The sequence below is a fragment of the Diorhabda carinulata genome, chromosome 3 (genome assembly GCF_026250575.1).
Source record: "Diorhabda carinulata isolate Delta chromosome 3, icDioCari1.1, whole genome shotgun sequence".
In the NCBI taxonomy this organism is placed as follows: domain Eukaryota; kingdom Metazoa; phylum Arthropoda; class Insecta; order Coleoptera; family Chrysomelidae; genus Diorhabda; species Diorhabda carinulata.
Genome location: NC_079462.1, coordinates 26,333,404 through 26,352,877, shown reverse-complemented (window position 1 = coordinate 26,352,877; position 19,474 = coordinate 26,333,404). Strand labels below are relative to the sequence as shown.

The following is a 19,474-nucleotide window of genomic DNA, read 5'->3' as shown; positions in this document are numbered from 1 at the left end:
TTCTGCTGAAATTTTGCATTTAGTAATTTGTATGGAAATATTTTTTATGATTTTGAATATTATTAATATTTTTTTTAACAAAATATACTTATTTCTTCTCAAGCTGGGTCAAAATACAAAAAATATGAGCTGTATATAATACGCATATATATATTTTATTAAAAATAAAAAAAATGTATTCTTTAATTAATATAAAATAAATTTCTTTCTAATAAATAAATCATTTGAGTGTATAACTCTATTTCCACGGTGGTTTAGGACCTTTACGATCTTTCTGTCCTTTTTGGTTTAACTTTCCATCTTCTTGGTCCTAAAAAATATAATTTTTCTATAGTTGAACCAATATGAGAAACTGTACATAAAAAAGAATATAAAATACACTTTCTGGCTTTATCTTTTGATTATCTCCTTATTGAGATTAGAGTAAATTTTTTTCTCGTTAATGCGCAACTACAATCAAGATCGGTGAACGATCATGACTGTGGTATTTACCTAGATCTGTCTTTTCTACTCTAGAATTATCGTTCCGTTAGTGAGTATTTCTAAAATGCACAAACGTAATAAGGCCACTCTATTTTCCTTCCTCATTTTCAAAATTTTAACACCACTGTCGTTACGATATGTCCTTCCTTCCGTCAGGAATTTAAACAACTATAAAATATCTGATCTGCCATCCAGACCTCTCGAGATCCGACGGATTTTACCATTAACTAACGGATACTTCATCTCACCCATCAGATCTGGCAGTCCGAAATACAACTAGATCTTTATGTTAGTTAATGACGGTTTTGGTCAGTGACAGATCAGATCTGTAAGATAGAATGACAGATCTAGGTGGAGAGACAGATCGTTCTAAAATCCCCTTGTGTAGGTCTAGCTATTGATCTATTTTTAATAGTTATGAGTTATAAATATTAATTATTTTCACATAAATATCAAAATCAAACCTGTTTAGTAAGTTTATATGTTGATATACTATGGCAAAATTATAATTTTATACTTACTTGAAAATACTGTAACTTGCTAAAATCTATAGTTTCGGTTTCTTTGGTCTCATGATGAAAATCACCAGGTGGTTTGTTCAATAACTGAAGGAAAAAACATTGTTCAACCTCTTACACGCTAAGTTATTGATGGAAATAATAGTTACACATTAACGAGTTCATGGATTTATCGATAGATTTCGACTCGGCATCCCCGAAAAATCGATTCTACGCATAAAAAAAACATAAGAAAATGCTCTAAAACTGAGGGGAGTATGAACGGCTACGGAACCCCCCGTAGCTGCCGTACTACTATTGGTTTTGGGAAAAAAATTTAAGAATAAAAAATATTTATATATAAAACAAGGATTTTAAATTATATTTTTATTTCATAAAACTTCATCTTGAAAAACAGTTTTGTTATGAAATAAAGCAAGGGTTGCTAATTTCATCCTCGTCTAATGTACAGGAATATCAAGAAAAAATCCATGGTTAGTCAGAATTTCAAGTTATCTAATACTTTAATACATATAATTTTTTATGTTATACTTTTACTATAATTTCAGTCCCGATGATAAATACATGAGTGGAAAGCTCACAATAATATATATTGAACAGAGTACACTTTCGTGTTCGATTTTATATAACCCTGACTATGAAAACGTTTATATTTTTATACATATAATCATATAACATGTCATAAAACGATTATACAAAATACTACTAAAATATCTTTGAGTGCCCACTAAATGATCAATTGTTTTGTGGGTTTTTTAATTTGTACCATAATCGACATACAGAACGAGTTAAGTGGAGTGTTTTAATTTTAATAATCAAAAATAATCTCTTCAAGTTCATGTGATCCGATCACTAAACTTATCAGGAAAAAAATTCTCCATTTTATTTAATTTAATATTTAAACACTAAAATCGCCAATGGCATCACATGTTTATTTTTTCTGTTCAATAAGTACAAGATATTTGATTATATTGTTAATAGTAGCTTCTTTAAAACTCTTGGTAGTTGACTTAGTATCAAGAAAGCGTAACTCAATCCCTAAAGAAGAAAATGTCATTTTTTATTTATATTTAGAAATAATTAGATTCCTCTCCTGTATTCCAAAAAGAATCAAATTAAGTAAGGACATCGAATAATGAAATTATACATACCAGACTCAAAAAATGTTGAAACTCGGATCCACTCAATGGTCTATTCAGTGGAAATCGACTTGAAACAGGTGTATCATTTTCAGGTAAAAACCGGTGAAAATCCAGCTTTTCACTTTTGTCGTTAGAAGATCTAGTTTCTTCTTTATTATTCTGTCTCCTACAACTATCTAATTGATCTTCGTCATGTTGTGAAAGAACATCTTCTAGGTTATTGTACGATTTGGTTTTTAAATTATTGAGTTGATCTGTTGAAAAAAATGATACAAAAGAAGTTAGAAAAATACTAATCTCAAGAGAAATTTCCTAAAGAAGACAAAAAACATAAACCTGATAGAGAAAACACAATAAGCCACACTAGTATCAATTTTTTGTTGAGAATAATAATTAAGAAGAAAAACTTTATTCTCATTACCAGGAGAGATACTGCCACTTTTTGTAGAAAGGACCAAAAGCTCACAATATAAAAATACAAAAGAAAATGGAACAAAGGTTACAATCCGTCAGGAGTAAAGCATAATTATTTGAAAAATACATTTTAATCAAAGGAAACAGAAGAAGCAGGAGTTCTAGTAAAAATAAATATGTAAATCACTAAAGACATACAACTAATATGAGAATATCAATCATAAAAATCACTAGTTTATGATCTATCAACAAAAAAAATTCTAACAAGAAAAGCAATGCATGTTTTAGTCTAACAAAGTACTGAACAAAGCGCATAAGGGTGTAAATTTTACAAATAAACACAATGGTGAGACGTTGATAACTATAAGAATCATATTATGCTACACTCAAAGCAGCCAAGTATCTGGAAACAGACATAAGTGTGAAGCTATGAAGAAAAGAACATGACAAGAAGAAAAGAAAAGAGCTGAATCTTTGATATAAAAAACTATATTGGGTATGAGGTAGAAACTCTGAACTATCAATTTGAAACAATTGAAGCATTCTAAAATATATATGCATATATAGTTTACAACTTTGGGGGTGTCCTTACTCAAGCTATATTGAAATAATACAAACATTCCAAAACAGGGCATTGAGGGGTATTGGTGATGCTCGTTAGTATATGAAAAACAGTGACCTCGAACTGTGATGCAAACAGTTGCAGACAAAGCAAGAAATTTTGCAAAAAAGCATGAAGAACCACTTCACAACTATGAGGATTTCGAAGCATAATGAGAAGAATCAAAAAAATTAAGCCTATGGTTAAAATTATAGCACAGTGTATGTTATGTAGTGTAATCAAGAAAGAACCAAACTGAGATTACACTAAGAGGTCAAACTTGTTAAAACAATTTATTTCAGGATTATAATACAAAAGTACTGCTTGTTAATCTTGTTCTTGGATAAGTTGTATTTAAGTTGAATAAAAAAACCATTACCTATTGTGGCAAATGCTGATTCGTCCATAGATCCAGTAGACCTTCCACTCGTAATAATCTTTAGAGCTTCGTTCCACTGGGATTCCATAACTTTTTGCAGCTGTTTTGCAATTTCTATTCTCTTCTCTTGGAACTGATCTAACTTATTTTGTAGACTTTCCACCAGTTGTTTTTGTTGCATAATCTGTATTTGGTATAGTTTCGTTTCCTCCTTATGTTTCTTTTCAATTAGTTCTATTTCCAAAGAATACCTGAATATATTCAACAGTATGTTTTAACATATTTCAAAAAGTGCAAGGAAAAATCGAGCAAAGGTACAAATGGTAGTGGACATGTTAACATAATGGGTTTTGGTTTAAGGGAAGTGTTAACTTTTATAATGTCACTTGACAGGGATTGCAAATAAAAGAATCACTAGCCTAGTGTATGAAATTTTTGGATAATGTGAAAATGTAGTTTCAAAAGCCTTTTAATAATATCTGAATTTTCCTATATACAATAAAAATCTTACTTTTCTGATATTTGTTGTATGTGTGTTGCAGCGGATTTTGCAATTGCCATTTCTCTTTTCTTAATTTCTTCCTTAAATTTATTTTCAGTTTCATCTAGTTGACACTGAAATTCTTTCAGTTTACTTTGTACCAGAAGTTCCACTTGGCCCTGATAGAAATTCCTTAATTCTACTTTATTGGTTTCCACTTGTTTCTTGCTTTTCGCTAATTCTTCTTGCAAAAGATTCTGAAAATTTTACAGTGTTTATGATTTCTTAGTAGAAGAGCACAAAGCAAGACTAATGGAACTAAAAAAATAGAAATGGAGTATTGCAAAAAAACAAAATAAAAATACAAAATGCTTGACTCTGGTTCAAAGTTTGAATGAAATGATACAAACATATGAGTGAGAATAGATTAATAGCACAAGATTAACTAGTATTCGGTTCCAGATATACAGTATGAGTGACTACACAATAGCAAAAAAGCAGGAATCATATTATTCTTTACAGAATATAGCCTTCTTAGTGTGATGTAGATAATATGGAGATGGGATAGAATGTTGGTAGGATACACTCTACTTAATAATATTATGGCTATAACCGAAAGAGCAAGTGACTTTATCTCAGATTTTAGGAAGGGTCAAACAATACATGTGCTAGTTTATAACCAAAAACGTTAATTCAACATAACTTAATGGAATGTACAATAATTGCACTTCCCACTAAGTATGACAAGATTACGACATATTTTCAGAGTGGGTATTAGGCACATTTATCTAAGTAATTTCGATTGAATCTTAATATTCTTAACCATAACATTTCCATTAATAATGAAAACACCCTGTTTACTCAGGTACCGAATTTCAATGTGCAAAAAAAATTTTTTTATATAGTTTATAAAATTATTCGCGACTTTTCTTAGTTAATATATGCCAATAAATAAGTTTTTTGAAAATTTTTAGGTAATAGATTTAAAAAAATGATGAGATGCTGGAATCATTTGAGATATCAAAGAAAAAATGAATAGATCAAATAAAGAAACTGATAACAACATTACAAAACTTAGAAGTAATTGAGAAAAAATGGCAACCAAAACAGAAGTAATAGGTAAGAAAGGCAATAAAGATACCAGAAACGTGGAAAACTATGGATAAAAATTAAGGAAACCATATTATGCTGCTTGGAAGTAATGAAACATCTCCCTGTATAAGTGTTATAACAAATTGATTGTTAAAAAATGCTGGTTATGTAAACGGGTTATACTTGTTAAAACTAAATCCACTATTTAATATAATATAACGATTCGTAGAATTAGAAGTGTCATCCCATTCGTCTTACTCTTTGGAGTAGGGTTGGTGTTCACAAGAGTCACGCCCTGTACCACTAAATCTTGATTCGAACGTATCCAAGCTCATACCAATGAATTTATCTCTATGCTTCTAAACTTTATTTATTATTTTAGGTCTCTTCTGAATTAAAATTAGTATCTTTTATAATTTTTTAAAACATATAAAAATTTGACGATTCGACGAGACCTAAAATCAAGAACATTTAGAAGCGTAAACATATCAAAAGGTCTTATAAAAATAAAAAATTGAATGAATTTATCTTTATTCTTTTTCGCCTTTTCCTTTTATCCCTCAAATGATCATCATCTTGAACGAAATCAATAATCCATTTCACTTTGTCTAATATTAACACCTTGATCTTTCTCAATGAATGTATAGTTTTCCAAAGATGTCAAATCATATAATTCAATAGGAGTAGTGAATTGCAAATCTTCCGATGTTGTTTCTTATCTTGAAGCATCCTTTTCCACGACAATGACATTACTTCTGGAAAATGTTCGTATGTGATAGTGGATCCCCAAGGTTTTTCATTTGTAGCTTCACGTAGTTTAGCTTCAGCTTCAGTATAATTCATAACTAAATTAGTGACTTTTAACATTACGGAAAAAAATTTTTCCATTTTGTTGAAAGTAAATTTAAATAAATTTACTACAGTAGAAATTATTTATTATATTCAAATTTTCTAAAAAAATGGCTTGGTCAGAAGTCTGCCATGATAATTGTAGATACAACATTAAATTTAAACCTTGAAGTAAAGTGGACATTAAATCGTAGAAATTCATATTTCAATTCTGAAATGAAGAACATAAACATGTAATGATTACTTCTTCTTATAGTCCAAATCCAAACACAATCAGCAAGTCCTGTACTAAACTTGTTGTCAATTACATGTCTAGTATTTTATTTTATTATTTATATTTTCAACTCTTTATTAATAAGTAATTAAAACTGAATTTGACAAAATCAATCTAAACAATACAAACAGTCAAAAACAACCCTTAATTCATCTATATTCGTTTTCTCTATTGTGCTTTCAGTATACAACTCAACATAAATAGATGCATACCTGTTGCTTCTTGTTAGATTGTACTTCTTCAGTTAAATCTGCAATTTGATTATTCAATTGCACTTTTAATGCACGTTCTTCTTCGATGACATGTTCCATTTTCATAAATTCGCTTTTCATTTCATTGAATTCAGCCTGACATGTCTCAATGGCTTGCTTACTTTGGGAAATTTCATTTCTGGCCGACGCCAAAGTTGTTTTATTCTGCAGGAGTAAAAAATGAATGAAAATATATGATAAGATAACATTAGCAACAGAAAATCGAGCGAGGAATATAAAAGATGAGACGAAAATAAAAGCAATGGAAATAAAACCCTCAAGAAGAATGACGGGAAAAACTAATTGAGAAAATATAAGAAGTACTCTGGAAAAAAATAAAATAGCTGAGTTGGTATGATCATATTGTATGGATAAAAACAGATCAGGAAGATAAATCATGGAGGCTGGAAATACCATTTAAAAACGCATGAGAAGGCCAAAAAATAAATGGAGAAACCAAGTAACAGAGCTGGAGACGGAAAGAGGAAGACGGCCAAAGAAATGAGTGCTAGAGTGACTAAAAACCTCACCAAACACCTGATTAGATAAAAGAAAATGATTAGAATAATACTTTTTTCACAAGTTTCTCCATGTGAGTTTCAGTTATTTATTGCCCTATTTTATACATGAATAAATTTGATATGAAATTGTTTTATATAAATATTATAGTAATAAATTTTTTGTATGCCTATATGTAAAATTTACCTATATGGGCAAACACCAAATAAATGTAGAAGATTCTGTAGTACGATGATGAAATATATATTTACCTATATGGGCAAACACCAAATAAATGTAGAAGATTCTGTAGTACGATGATGAAATATATAATGTTCAACAAATAGAATTCCTAGAGATGAACCAAATGAAAATGTGTCATAATCAAAAAAATTGTTGAATTTTGTAAAGAAAACCGGTAATATGTAATTTTTGAATTCAAAATCACACTTACTTCATTCAATTCCAACTCTTTTAATGCCAATATATCAGACAATTGCTTGTACTTATCACACTCCTTCAAATATTCTTGTTCTAACACTTCTTTTTGTTTAGACAAAGTTTGATTTTCTTTTTCTAGTTCTATACATCGTTGTTCCAATGTAGCCATTTTTTCTTGGTTTCCATGAGCTACCTTAAGAAGTGCTGCAACTTCTTTTTCATAGTAAGACATTTTCTAAAACAGAATATGGTGAATATGATTGAAATATATTATAATCTATCAAAAAAATTTTACCTGAGTTAAGTTTTCTTTATCATCATTTTGTTTACTTTTTAATTTGGTTATTTCAAATTCTTGATCTAGCTTTTCTTTACCAAGTTTTTCTATTCTGAAAATTAACTTTTCTAACGCCTCTTGATATTTTTTTATTGTTACATTTTTTGCCTCATCCACTTTAACAGCAACTGACATATTCTGTTGAAGTTCCAAATTTTTTGTTTGAAGGTTTTGAATAATTTCTTCACAGTGCTATAAGGATCGAATTTGAAATATCATTTCCAATATTAATATTTGTTTGGGAGCTTCAATGAGTGTTTATTTACTAAATAAATAATTACAGTTGTGAATATTTGGCAATATACAATCAATTATAGCAGATATAGTTATCTCCACAAATCGCTACTAATGAGTCTTGAAGAAAGTTTTGTCTTTTGAAAGCTTAATAATTTTTTGTTTTCAAACAAAACAGAAATGTACGGGGCATTATTTATATTATACCTTTTCGCTACAAGGAAATGATTAAATTCTTTTGAATTCAAAACTTTATACACCAAGAAGAGTGATTCGAGAAGATAGGATTAAAAAAACATATAAGATCATATTCACCAATAGTACATGCATCTAACCAATTTTTGAAATATATAATTAACATAGATACCTATCCAAAAGAAAAAAACTGTCCGAAGATACCTCACTTTACAAAATGACATTTTTGGCAGTATCTAAATTTATATTCCACAATTGAAAAACAAATTATGTAAGAAAATACCTGGCGTTTGTATTTCTCCTCCTGTAACTTCTGGGTTAGTTGGGTTTTGGTTAATGTGTGATTATTTGCATTCCAAATATCAGCCAAATTCATCAAACTCAATTGGGTCCCTAAATTATCTCCTACAATAGTGTTTTTACTTTTTTGTTTGTGATCTGCATATGTTTCTTTGCTCTTCACTTTTCTACTAGAATCTTCAAGTAACTTTTTGTGTACATTGAGCACATTGAGTGCATTAGAATGGATAGGATTTATCATTAAATTAGCTTTCCCACTACCTCGTGGTCTATTATAAGATGTTATTTGTGTGGAATCTGAACTACTATCTGTATAAGAAGGTATGTGGTTATATCGTAGAGAGTCTTGGGTAAAATCCAAATTGACTCCCAAATCTTTATCAATTGATGTTTTGTTGTCTAATTCTCTTTCTTTGACTTTATTAGGAGAAATATCAGACTCATATTCATGTATACTTTCATTAGTATCTCCAAATTGGCTAGTTTTGGATTTGGAAGGTTCTTTTTTCTCAATTGGAGGTGATTGACCTGTTTTCACGTGACTATAATCATTAAAATCCATTTCCAAATTTCTGGCAGCATTTATTCTTTGAATAGTTTTTACTTTGGATAAAAATGTATCAATTTCAGTCAATACTTGACCATCTTTATCAAGTTTATTACTTTTTTTTGTAGACCATCTATCAGGATTTGAAATGTGATGTAAAGCTCTGGAATGTTTGAATATATACCTATCAGTATTTGGACTATTGGGCAAAGAATTTATCTTAAATTTGGCAAGAGGTTTTTGTGGACTGTTCTCAGTACTACGAGATGTGCATAAATCATCTGTACTACTGTATTTCCTAAAAGTTTGTTTTCCATTTTCCATTTTTCGTAAGCATTCGTAAGATCGATCCAAAGAATTGCTACAGAAACTGTCACAAGATTCAATGGATTTTAATCTATTTCGAAGATTTCCAACTTGTTTAATGAGATTATCAACAACGTTATAATAAGGTTCTTCTATTTGGGAATGTTCTGAACTTGATTTTACGGAGAAGAAATCAGGTGGAATCAACAACAGTTCATCAGTATCATCTGTGTCAATCATAACGTAATACAGTCGATTTCTAAATGGAATGAACTATTTATTTTATTTGAAATCATCACCTATAACAGTAACGTTTATATTCCAATCAAATTCAGTTTTTTATCCAGAGTAGTGAATAAAAATATTTAATAACATACCATAATAATATACAAATATACCAAACAAATTTTGTCAACAAACATTTGACAGAGAACCTTGGCAACTCACTTGTCAAAAATGTCGAAGTAGAAAGACGGCAACATTTAGAAAAACAAAATTATTGAATTTAAGAGCACAAACTTGATGCTGTTGAAGAAGTTACTGAACATATCAATCTACGAAAAATATGTAAATTACAACATAGACAATGTAGTAGAACTCTAAAATATGACTTACAATAAAAAATAAGTTGATTTATCTTTCAGGTTGTCCAACTTTCAGTAATTAAACTTTGTTCTGTCATATAAAAAAATAAATAGATATCTTTTTGGTAAATTATTTATATTATTGTAGTGTACTGTGATCATTAGTGTTTAGGTTATTAAATTGAGTTATACCATACATACTTTATGTCATAAGAGAAGATAAATAAATATGACGCACAATACGAATCAAAACTTTTCTTTCCAAAGAAGTCAGTCAGTTGATCTAACTCAACCTCAGTCGAGGACATTTTTTCATGCAACTAGTAATAGCAACTTATCTTCAATATCTGCTCCAGCTTCTTTTCAGAGAAGAACAGTAGAAAGTGCAAGACAATTGCGGGATAGCATAACTACAGTCATTAGAGATTTAGAGCCTCTTGTGGAAACTGCGCGATCAGTCAATGCAGAAGTTACTAACTTTCTAAGTAGACCTCAATCTGAACAGACTGTTCCTAGACCAGCTAATGAAAGTCATAATGATAGTTTTTATATTAATTTAGAAGTAGAACCGACCAGGGATCCTGAAATTCCTATTCAACCGGAAAATGAAATAAACCCAGGAAATAATGCTGATAATAACAATACAGAGAATGATGAAAGAAATCAGACTGTAGCTGAAGCTCAACAGTTTCTTAAAGTGTTATCAAAATATGTTCCTTTTGTTTTAATACTAATAGCTAAATCTCTTTATGACTATCATGATGGAATTTTTATTTTAGCTGTATTATTTATAACATTTGCACATACAAATTCAGTTGTTAAAAGGGAAACTATCAAAAGACAAAGAAGAAGTAAAGGCTCACTTGCTCTGGAGTTGTTATATATTATAGTGTGTCTTCTATTTATTCATTATGTGTTTGCTGATGATCTACATGATTTTAATGTTATATTGAATTTGGTATTAATAAGATCATTTACACACACACTTACTGTTTGGAACTTGTTGTGGATTGTAACTATTACTGATTTTACGCTGAAATTATTGACGGTTTCTGTTAAAATTCTATTAACAATGTTGCCTGGAGCAGTGCTGGATTTTAAAAAAAGGGTACGTATCATTCAATGATAGATTAATCTGGCGATTTTTTTTAATAGTATAATACACTAAAAAAGTTGCCTATTTATACAAAAAGCAACTGAACATTTTTTGGTTTATTTATCCAATGAATCTTTTATTTTATTTGTATATCAGATTATTAAAAAATAGTTATTTCAAAAATTTTAAAAATAAACATTCTAAGTCATATGAAAATATAGCGCAATATTTGAAAGTTAACTGGAAAATACAAAAAAATTAAGTTAAAAGCAAATATGAATTAGAGCTTTTCAATTTTCTTTTATTATATTGCAGTGTTTTATGGAAAGTTGTGTTATTAATACAATCATTTAGTGTTTGTTACGAGGAAACTTTTCCAGGAGTTTTGATTTTTGGTAACTTTATATATTTTGCTGCTCACACCACCATATTGCAAAAATGGCGCACAAAAGCAGTTTTTTGACAACATCTCCTTTATGACTCATTTTACAATAAAAACATTTATGTCCAAAATGAAACTAGAAACAATTTATGTTTCAACCATTTTTTCATATTCAATAGTTTTGGCGAATGAACGCCTTAAAGTGTACTCCAATACATGTTTTGGTTATTACTCATTGTCAATGATGTACACAAGTTTAGGGTGAGACAAATTTAAACATGATGCAAGTTTGGGCATGAGTCAGCTTTAAGATGAGACAGCTCAGTCCATGTGTACAGTTCAGGATGAGGCAGGTTATTGGTTATACTCACTACAAGTCCATAGGTGCTAGATAAATAGTAATGTTACCGATTGTTTTGTTTCTCCAAATCATAAAATATAAATTAATACACAAACTTTATAGTCAAATAAGCCACAGAAGATGTATATACGCTAAGTGAATACTGGAATAAGTGTTTCATCTGCATTTGAATTTGTAATAGTTCTTGTTAAATATGTAGATATTATTCTTTTGACAGCCCTTTATCAAACCAGGTAAGGGGAAAATTTCTATTAAAAGTACCATAGATAAAACAGCTGCAGACCAAATTTTATTCTTGCTGAAAAATGAAATTTATTAAAATGTGCTTCGAATAAATCCAAATTTGAAAGAGTCGGGAACGAAATATCGTAAAATAACTACTTTTAGGCTCAATTTTTCCAATATGGCGGTGCGAGCAGCAAAAATACAAGTTGGCAAAGTTAAAATTCGGATTAAAGGGCACATTAAAATCTATAAAATTACCAATTTTAAAAACTACTGGAAAAACTTTCTAGTAAATTCTATATTTCCAATTAAATGACTGTAATATATTTGATTTTCAAATTTTTATTTACCCAAAACGTTTAAAAATGTTATGTAAGTAATAATGATTAATTTTATCATTTCATAAAATATAAATAAGATTTGAAAAAAAAAACAATTGGAACATTGCCTTTGTCTTTTCTTATATTTGAATAAAAGAATAAATTAGATTAGATTGTGTAATAAGGGGACTATAAACATACTCTTGAACTGTAACCTCAATAGTTTTGTTGTAATTTTTCTAATCTGTTATTAGAATGCTGTATCCAAGCTCCTCCTTTTAATTAGGTTTAAAAAATTTGGCATTAGCTTTCTCATGTAATATTTGTGTTGTACAGTTGCTATTCTTCTGTTAAGTTTTTAAATCCCAATAAGTTATTCCAAATATTACCTTAGATCATAAGGTTTAGTGTGAATTTAAGTGAGCAGCATTTGATAAATCACTTTACCTAGTGTTTGGAGGCACCACATTTGGGACTGTCTGTCACACCCAGTTTTTGACAGATGCTTCAACAAGACATATTACAAAAAACCTATAAGCTTATCATAGCTTCTCCCAATCCTTTTTTGGCATGAAGGTTTGTCCTTTCATTTTCCAAGTGACATTCGTGATCAGGCAGCCAGGTTAAGGTACTATATTGAACAGACAGACTTAAAACTTCTGATAGTCTTCAGAGCTTAATTATTTGAATAACTTAAGACTTTTTTTCTCGTGTAAAGATGATTTATTATTGAAGTATAGTATGTATATAATTGCTGCGATTCTAACTGTGAAAACTTGGCGAGACAAATATAAATATATAAACATTTAAGTTTGAAAATTCGATAGCTGTCATTATTTAAAAAAAGTTATGAAATATGCTCATAACATTAATTTAATAAAAACATCACTTTTGAAAAACTGAGCTTTAATGTTTCACATTTTATGTATGGCAGTGTTATAATTCTTACTTATAAATATGCCACAAAATTTTTTGTCGTAACTTTATTTTTCAATTATGAATAATAGTGAATAAATAATTTTTTTCGTACAACTTGTGTAAAAACATTATTAGAAATACAATGAATAAAGTACTCAATTATAATAAAATGTTAATTTGACAAAACTTATGCTAATGAGACAAATTAACTTCAAAAGGTGAAATATTAATTGTAGGTATCAATGTTTTTATCAATTTTTTCATTCATACAATAATCGTATGGTTAACAATTAACAACATTGTGGAAAAATGTTTTTCAGGGAAAAATCTACTTGTTTATAGAAGCAATTTCCCAAATGTATAGAAGTATTGTTACTATACAACCTTGGTTGTACTACTTACTAGAATCGTATCAAGGACCTGAAAAAATCGTGGCTGTATTTCTCTCTGCTTTCTATATGATATCTAAAGGATCTGACCTAATGTTGAGGGTGAAATTACTGAAAGTTGCTTGTTTGAAACTTCTTCAGAATGTGGTAAGTCACCAGTTTATTTTGAAATTCAAATACTGTTTTATCCTTATCCAATACTTACCAAAGGATAATGTCAGAAACTTAATACATAGATCATTGTACAATCTGCTCAAACAAATTCAGAGGAGTTTTGGCTTAATGAGAAAAATAATAGGTATTAAAATAAATCTTCACATTACTAGTCATTCAAGTACATATATTTTAGTTCAATAGGCAGATTAATTTAAATGATAATTATAATTCATTTTTAACAATATATAACATTTATAATGTTTAATTAAACAATTTTTATACATAAACTATTTAAAATCGCGTAAAAAACTTTTTTAGAAATACAATGCATCAAAGTACACATTTAAGCATAAGCATTAAATATTAAATTAAATATTATTTCTTTTATATATCTTTATGTTTCTAAATCGTCTTGAATTTAGGTCTCTTATGTTATAAAGTAGACAAAAAGTCAAAATTTTTATCTATCTTTCAAAAATTATTAAAAAAAACTAATGTTATTACAGAAGAGACCTAAAATTAAGACGATTAAAAACATAAAATAATAATAGTACACTCATGAAACAAATAGAACTTCAAGAACTGAAATATTTCTATAAATTTCAGAGCATTGGATCTTCGCCCAGTAAAGATCAAATCCAAACAGCTGGTGATCATTGTCCAATATGTCATGATCAGTATGATTCACCCGTTTTACTTCAATGTAGACACATCTTTTGTGAAAGTTGTGTTACTACTTGGTTTGATAGAGAACAAACTTGTCCACTTTGTAGGGCAAAAATAGTAGATGATCCTTCATGGAGGGATGGATCTACGGCATATTTTATGCAGTTGTTTTAATAATTAGGGTTTTTTTGTTAATAAGATGTTCAATAGCATACATTTTTTGAAATATCATTTCACATATATTTCATAGTTCATAAAATGAAGATGTAATATGAATATTAACCAACATTGTTTTATAGGAAAAAAATTTATTTTTGATACGTTTTTTTTTAATGATCATTTGCATAAAATGTTTGCTCTTGTTTATTTTTTATTTGAAAAAAAAATTAAGTTTATTTGTAACTTTTGAGTGATATAATTTATTTAATACCTAAACTGTCCCTACTATTAGTCAAAGTCCTAAATTTGAAAAAATTCGTTTTTTGACCCTATTTATAATTTAGCGACTTTATTATTATGCACCACAAAATACATTCTGATAACCCCATTCATTGGTTTTCGTAGTAAATTTTATTCAGTGATTAAGTAATATTTTTTTTTTGTATTTGTATTACATGTTTGGAGTTTGTTTTCATTAAAAATTTATTCTTTTATAGAAATTGTTTTTGACATCTTGACTTCGGTCTACATTAAAATATTGCACCCTTTCGTTATTTCATAGCCAGACCTCGTATATCAAGGTGTGTACTTTCTCGGTACTCCACTCCATAACCATAGTACGTATTTGAAAGACAAACACGTGCGATCCTGTCGCGCTCACGACGCACACTAACAATACGTAGTGTGGCCGCTTCATGCCTTCAATTCTCGCGTAAATCTCTTTGATGTACCGCCACTTGAGGTATCGCCAAACGGCAATATTGAAGCCGTTGTTAAATTATCGCGTTAAGCCTTGGCTACACCTATAGTTAACGTCCATTATAGCGATAATTATTAGCATTTCTCGTTAGTGTGGTCTCAAAGTTATAAAGCTAACCTAACCTAAATAATTTCTTGTTTTCATCAATTAAATTGATAAAATTATTCCATAATTAGAAAAAAAACTCGGAAATATTCCTTATACTAGCTGTTTACTTGTTAAGAAGGTATTCTGGTCTAGAAATTTGAAAAAAAAAAAGATTTTTTTGTATACTTTCAAAGTTAAGACCCATAAAAATATGTCCTAAATGGATTTTTAAACATTCGCATTATTTCCGAAGACACAGTAGATTTAGTGAGTAGTGTCTAAGCCGGCCGAGTGGAACAAGTTATTCTACTGTTGTACTGGAATCGTTTCCCAAACTTTAAACGCGTTTTTCTTGAAACTACTTGTTTTGAAGTGGTTGGCATGATATCTCAAGTTCTACCCGAATCGATTCCTCTGAAATTTGGTGGAAATCTTTTTTATATATCTCACTATCGCGTCTATCCTTCTGTGATAGATCCAACACTCATAAAAAGTAGAGAATTATTGTAAATTAATATAAACTTATAAGAAAGCTAACCGAACCTAACCTAAATAATTTCTAGTTTTCTACCTTCCATAACCATTGATATTACTTATTGAAATGGTAGATTTTTCATTGAATAATATTTCAAAACTTAAAATTTAAATAAAAAAAATATTTTTTCTATAGTGTGGTAAGACTGATAGTAACCATTCCGACTGTTTACTTGTTAAAAGCTTTGCATACCGATGCTTTTACTTCATTTATTTTTAGTTACTGGACTAAAAGATTAAGTTTAAATTCTAAAAATGTAAATTTCTCTATTTATTTAAAAAAATGAGTAAGTTTTCTTTAAACTCTAGAAAAGTAGCGGTAACGCGCATGTTATTAATCTAAATCGAACGACTAATAGATATGTTGAAAATGAAAAAAAATCAATGTATCGTTATTTATTGAAATATAAATATTATCATCGATATCTCAAGAGAAAAATATCGATATATCGATACTTTTTGGAAACGTCGCATCACTCATTACTAAAACTGACTTAAGCAGTGCACAGTATGAACGCGAGCATGACGCTAGTTCGCTCGTAAACATAACTTTAAAATTGTTTTTATATAAAGAAATTTGGATAGTGATAAACGATTTTGAATATATCAAGACGAATTTTTTAAATATAGAAGATTGAATCGAGGTTTATATGATCAACAAAACGCTCAATAAGAAAACCTGGTTGTAGATTAGATCAGGAAGTTAGTTACCTGTTTGGGGTGGAATTTTCAAATGGGAAAATGATTCCCTATATTATGCCAAATTTTAGCTTTCTTGTATCCAGTCGACTGTTTGTTATATTAACACTCATGAGCACGTACAAATTATATCAGGCTCTCACTCAGAGAAGGTATCTAACTACAAACTACACTAGAAAGTGAGGTTATGTTTTTGACGTTCAGCGGTTTACTTCGACGTCAAGAATGCGTACACGTGCGATCATTATGTGCGTTTTTACAGTTTCTCAACAAGTCGAACTTTCTTTGAGATTTATGAACATGAAGACCGCGTCATGTTCGCGTTCATTCTATTTACCGTTTTAGCACTTATTTAGTTTACTTACATTATAATCTTCGTGGATGGTTGTAGACGTAGACAAATCCGCTGCATTTGCAATATTAAAAATGACGTTTGATAGTAACCAGAATCAATATTTCTATTAAACGTCATTTTGAATATTGAATTATGAAACCAATTAATTTAACGTTTTCACAAGAATTAACAAAATTTAAAATCGTCGTAAACTTTATTTTATCCCAGACGATGAATACATAAGTATTCGAAAGCTCGGAATATATATTAAAGTCAACTTTGGTGTTTCATTGCCACATTCCCAAAAAGTAAACGATATCGCATCGAAATCTAGATAATTACCATTTAAACATATTCTTTACAGATACATGTATTTTCTACGGATATTTACTATTTTTTATATTTATGTGAAAATGTTGAAGCTGTAGTTGCTTCTGTATTTAGTAAAAAATAATAGTATAGGTAGACTAATTAGAATTAAGATAATATTTTGGTATAAATTTTGGAGGAAATATATAGTTATATAATTGTTATAATTAAAAAGAAAAATTATTTTTTTTTTCATTTGTTAACATGGAATAAAAATTTGTTTTTGTATGAACATGAATCACGTTTTTCATTACACAATATTACAATGAAAATATTTATATTCAAAGTTCAATTAATATTTGTTATAACACATTTTCAATACAAACTTTAATGATAACGTCGACTTTGTTATAAACAGTCTTATAATTAAAAAAAAAGTGTTAGTAGGATGAAATTATATACAGGAAGTGTAACAAATCTCGGAAACAAAAGGATGAAAAGTATCGTACGCAAAAAATTATTTAATTGCTATAAACTGGATTATTAGGTACCTATATGGGTTAACAGTATATGTTTCATACCCAGGAGTCGTTCAGGTTGACTAATCCAAAGGCAACGGACACATAGGAACAGGTTTCATAGGTTGAGTAACAGAGAAGACGAAACTAACTAGATTATAGTTGCAATCTCTAATGAATTTTAATAGAATGATAAAGACAGTTACCTTATTAAATGCTAGTAAGCTCATTAAGTTAAATGGAAGTAAAACATCGATTTTTTATTAGATTTTCATACATTTCTTCTTTGTTCTGTGTTCCAAGTCGCATACGGTTACATCTATCGCACAAGTTGGTATGCTTAATAGCATGTTAGTCCAAAGTTGAATCTACTTCTAGTGACTATGTTACTTTCAGGTAACCCATACTTCCTATAGCAGTTATGTTGGAATTTTTGGTACCGTTGGTGATATTTATATTGAATACACTGTTTACACCACCACTACACTACTAACACTCACAATTACACTAAACTAATTTACTTCCAGTTTCTGGAGACGATAACTTAGTTACTGAAACGCGCGTCGGATAGTGTAATTGTGAGTGTTGGTGTAACCAGTGTGTTCAGTATCCAATGCAAATAATGACTGAAAATATCTGGATATTGTATATATTTTGTTGGTTTCTTGTTACAATATTCGTATCTTGAGGTACATATAATAAAATTGTAAATTATACATCCCATAGCTCCCCAAATTTGACCCAAAATTGTCTATTTGGAAGTAATTATTTCTTAATTAAATACACGTAATTAGAAATGATAAAAGAAACGTTGTGCTTCCATCCTTCTTTCAACTCAATTTTTGTTTGATTTAAAGCTTTTTCCGCGATTATTTTGTTATTTATTGGCAGTCCGTATCTTATGGTTTCTTTTGCTGGATTGTCTACTTGCTCGTTATGACTGATATGTGCTTTTATGTGTAGCTCATTAGCTTTCAGTTTAATTTTTAGAATAGTTTGATTTTCAAAAGTGTCATTTATATCAAAAGGTTGAGTAATTCTTGTGAGAACTGATAAGGAGTCCGATATTATGATAGATTTTTTATAACCATGTCGTTCAATGAATTCCAGAGCTTTGATAATATCGATCGTTTCTGCAAACGTGAGATTAAATGTTCACCGAAAACGGCTCTCAATTTGGCCATTGTTTCGCGTGTCAGTAACGTTCCGGCCATCGTCGCTTTTGAAGAAGTTCGGCCCGATGATGCCACCGGTCTATAATCCACATCAAACAGTCACTTTGTCGGGATGAATTGGTAGCTCTTCACTCCAGATGCGGCAATTTTGCTTGTTGACGTATCCATGCAACCAAATCCTTTCGCAAAATTTTCCACGTAGTGGAGTAACAGAGGCCCAATTGCTGCGAACATCGGCGAATCGACATTTCCCGGTCATCAGTAGCACTGGCGGATACAGCTGCAATATTTTCTTCGATCCTCACTGTACGTTTGAGTGTTAGTGGTTTAATGTCCAATAATGTAAACTGGGTTCGGAAATTAGTCACAAGCTCCCGAATAATTCCCTCAGTATGCGGACCAAACTGCCCATAAATTGGAAGAAGTGCGCGATGCACTCTCTTAACTGAGCATGAACAAG

General features: G+C 29.7%; 2 protein-coding genes across 4 annotated transcripts; one reads left to right on the top strand and one right to left on the bottom strand.

Moving 5' to 3' along the window:
* Positions 1-138: 138 nt before the first annotated feature.
* LOC130891635 (repetitive organellar protein) lies at positions 139-9,791 on the bottom strand. Of its 3 annotated transcripts, XM_057796481.1 has the most exons (10): positions 9,720-9,791; positions 8,473-9,641; positions 7,719-7,952; positions 7,437-7,658; positions 6,446-6,649; positions 4,049-4,275; positions 3,538-3,788; positions 2,153-2,397; positions 1,005-1,088; positions 139-310 (listed from the first exon to the last, which is right to left on the bottom strand). In XM_057796481.1, the coding sequence occupies exons 2-10, from the start codon at positions 9,580-9,582 to the stop codon at positions 239-241; spliced, it is 2,649 nt and encodes an 882-aa protein (XP_057652464.1). In that variant the 5' UTR covers positions 9,583-9,641; positions 9,720-9,791; the 3' UTR covers positions 139-238. The 3 variants fall into 3 exon arrangements, with proteins under 3 accessions (XP_057652464.1, XP_057652466.1, XP_057652465.1); XM_057796483.1 differs by lacking the exons at positions 139-310; positions 1,005-1,088 and adding an exon at positions 1,913-2,039; XM_057796482.1 differs by lacking the exons at positions 139-310; positions 1,005-1,088 and adding an exon at positions 1,913-2,039 and having other exon boundaries at positions 8,473-9,779.
* Positions 9,792-9,989: 198 nt separating this feature from the next.
* Positions 9,990-14,841, top strand: LOC130891326 (RING finger and transmembrane domain-containing protein 2). Its single transcript, XM_057795971.1, has 3 exons — positions 9,990-11,034; positions 13,549-13,764; positions 14,380-14,841. The coding sequence occupies exons 1-3, from the start codon at positions 10,156-10,158 to the stop codon at positions 14,611-14,613; spliced, it is 1,329 nt and encodes a 442-aa protein (XP_057651954.1). The 5' UTR covers positions 9,990-10,155; the 3' UTR covers positions 14,614-14,841.
* Positions 14,842-19,474: the final 4,633 nt, after the last annotated feature.

Excerpts from the sequence above, each read along its gene's own strand:
- LOC130891635 (XM_057796481.1), bottom strand. The coding sequence starts at position 9,582 with ATGATTGACACAGATGATACTGATGAACTGTTGTTGATTCCACCTGAT. Across the intron at positions 3,789-4,048 it reads ATACAACAAATATCAGAAAA|GTATTCTTTGGAAATAGAAC; the intron begins GTAAGATTTTTA and ends GAATATATTCAG. Across the intron at positions 2,398-3,537 it reads ATCAGCATTTGCCACAATAG|ATCAACTCAATAATTTAAAA; the intron begins GTAATGGTTTTT and ends TTTTTTCAACAG.
- LOC130891326 (XM_057795971.1), top strand. The coding sequence starts at position 10,156 with ATGACGCACAATACGAATCAAAACTTTTCTTTCCAAAGAAGTCAGTCA. Across the intron at positions 11,035-13,548 it reads TGCTGGATTTTAAAAAAAGG|GGAAAAATCTACTTGTTTAT; the intron begins GTACGTATCATT and ends AATGTTTTTCAG. Across the intron at positions 13,765-14,379 it reads TGAAACTTCTTCAGAATGTG|AGCATTGGATCTTCGCCCAG; the intron begins GTAAGTCACCAG and ends TATAAATTTCAG.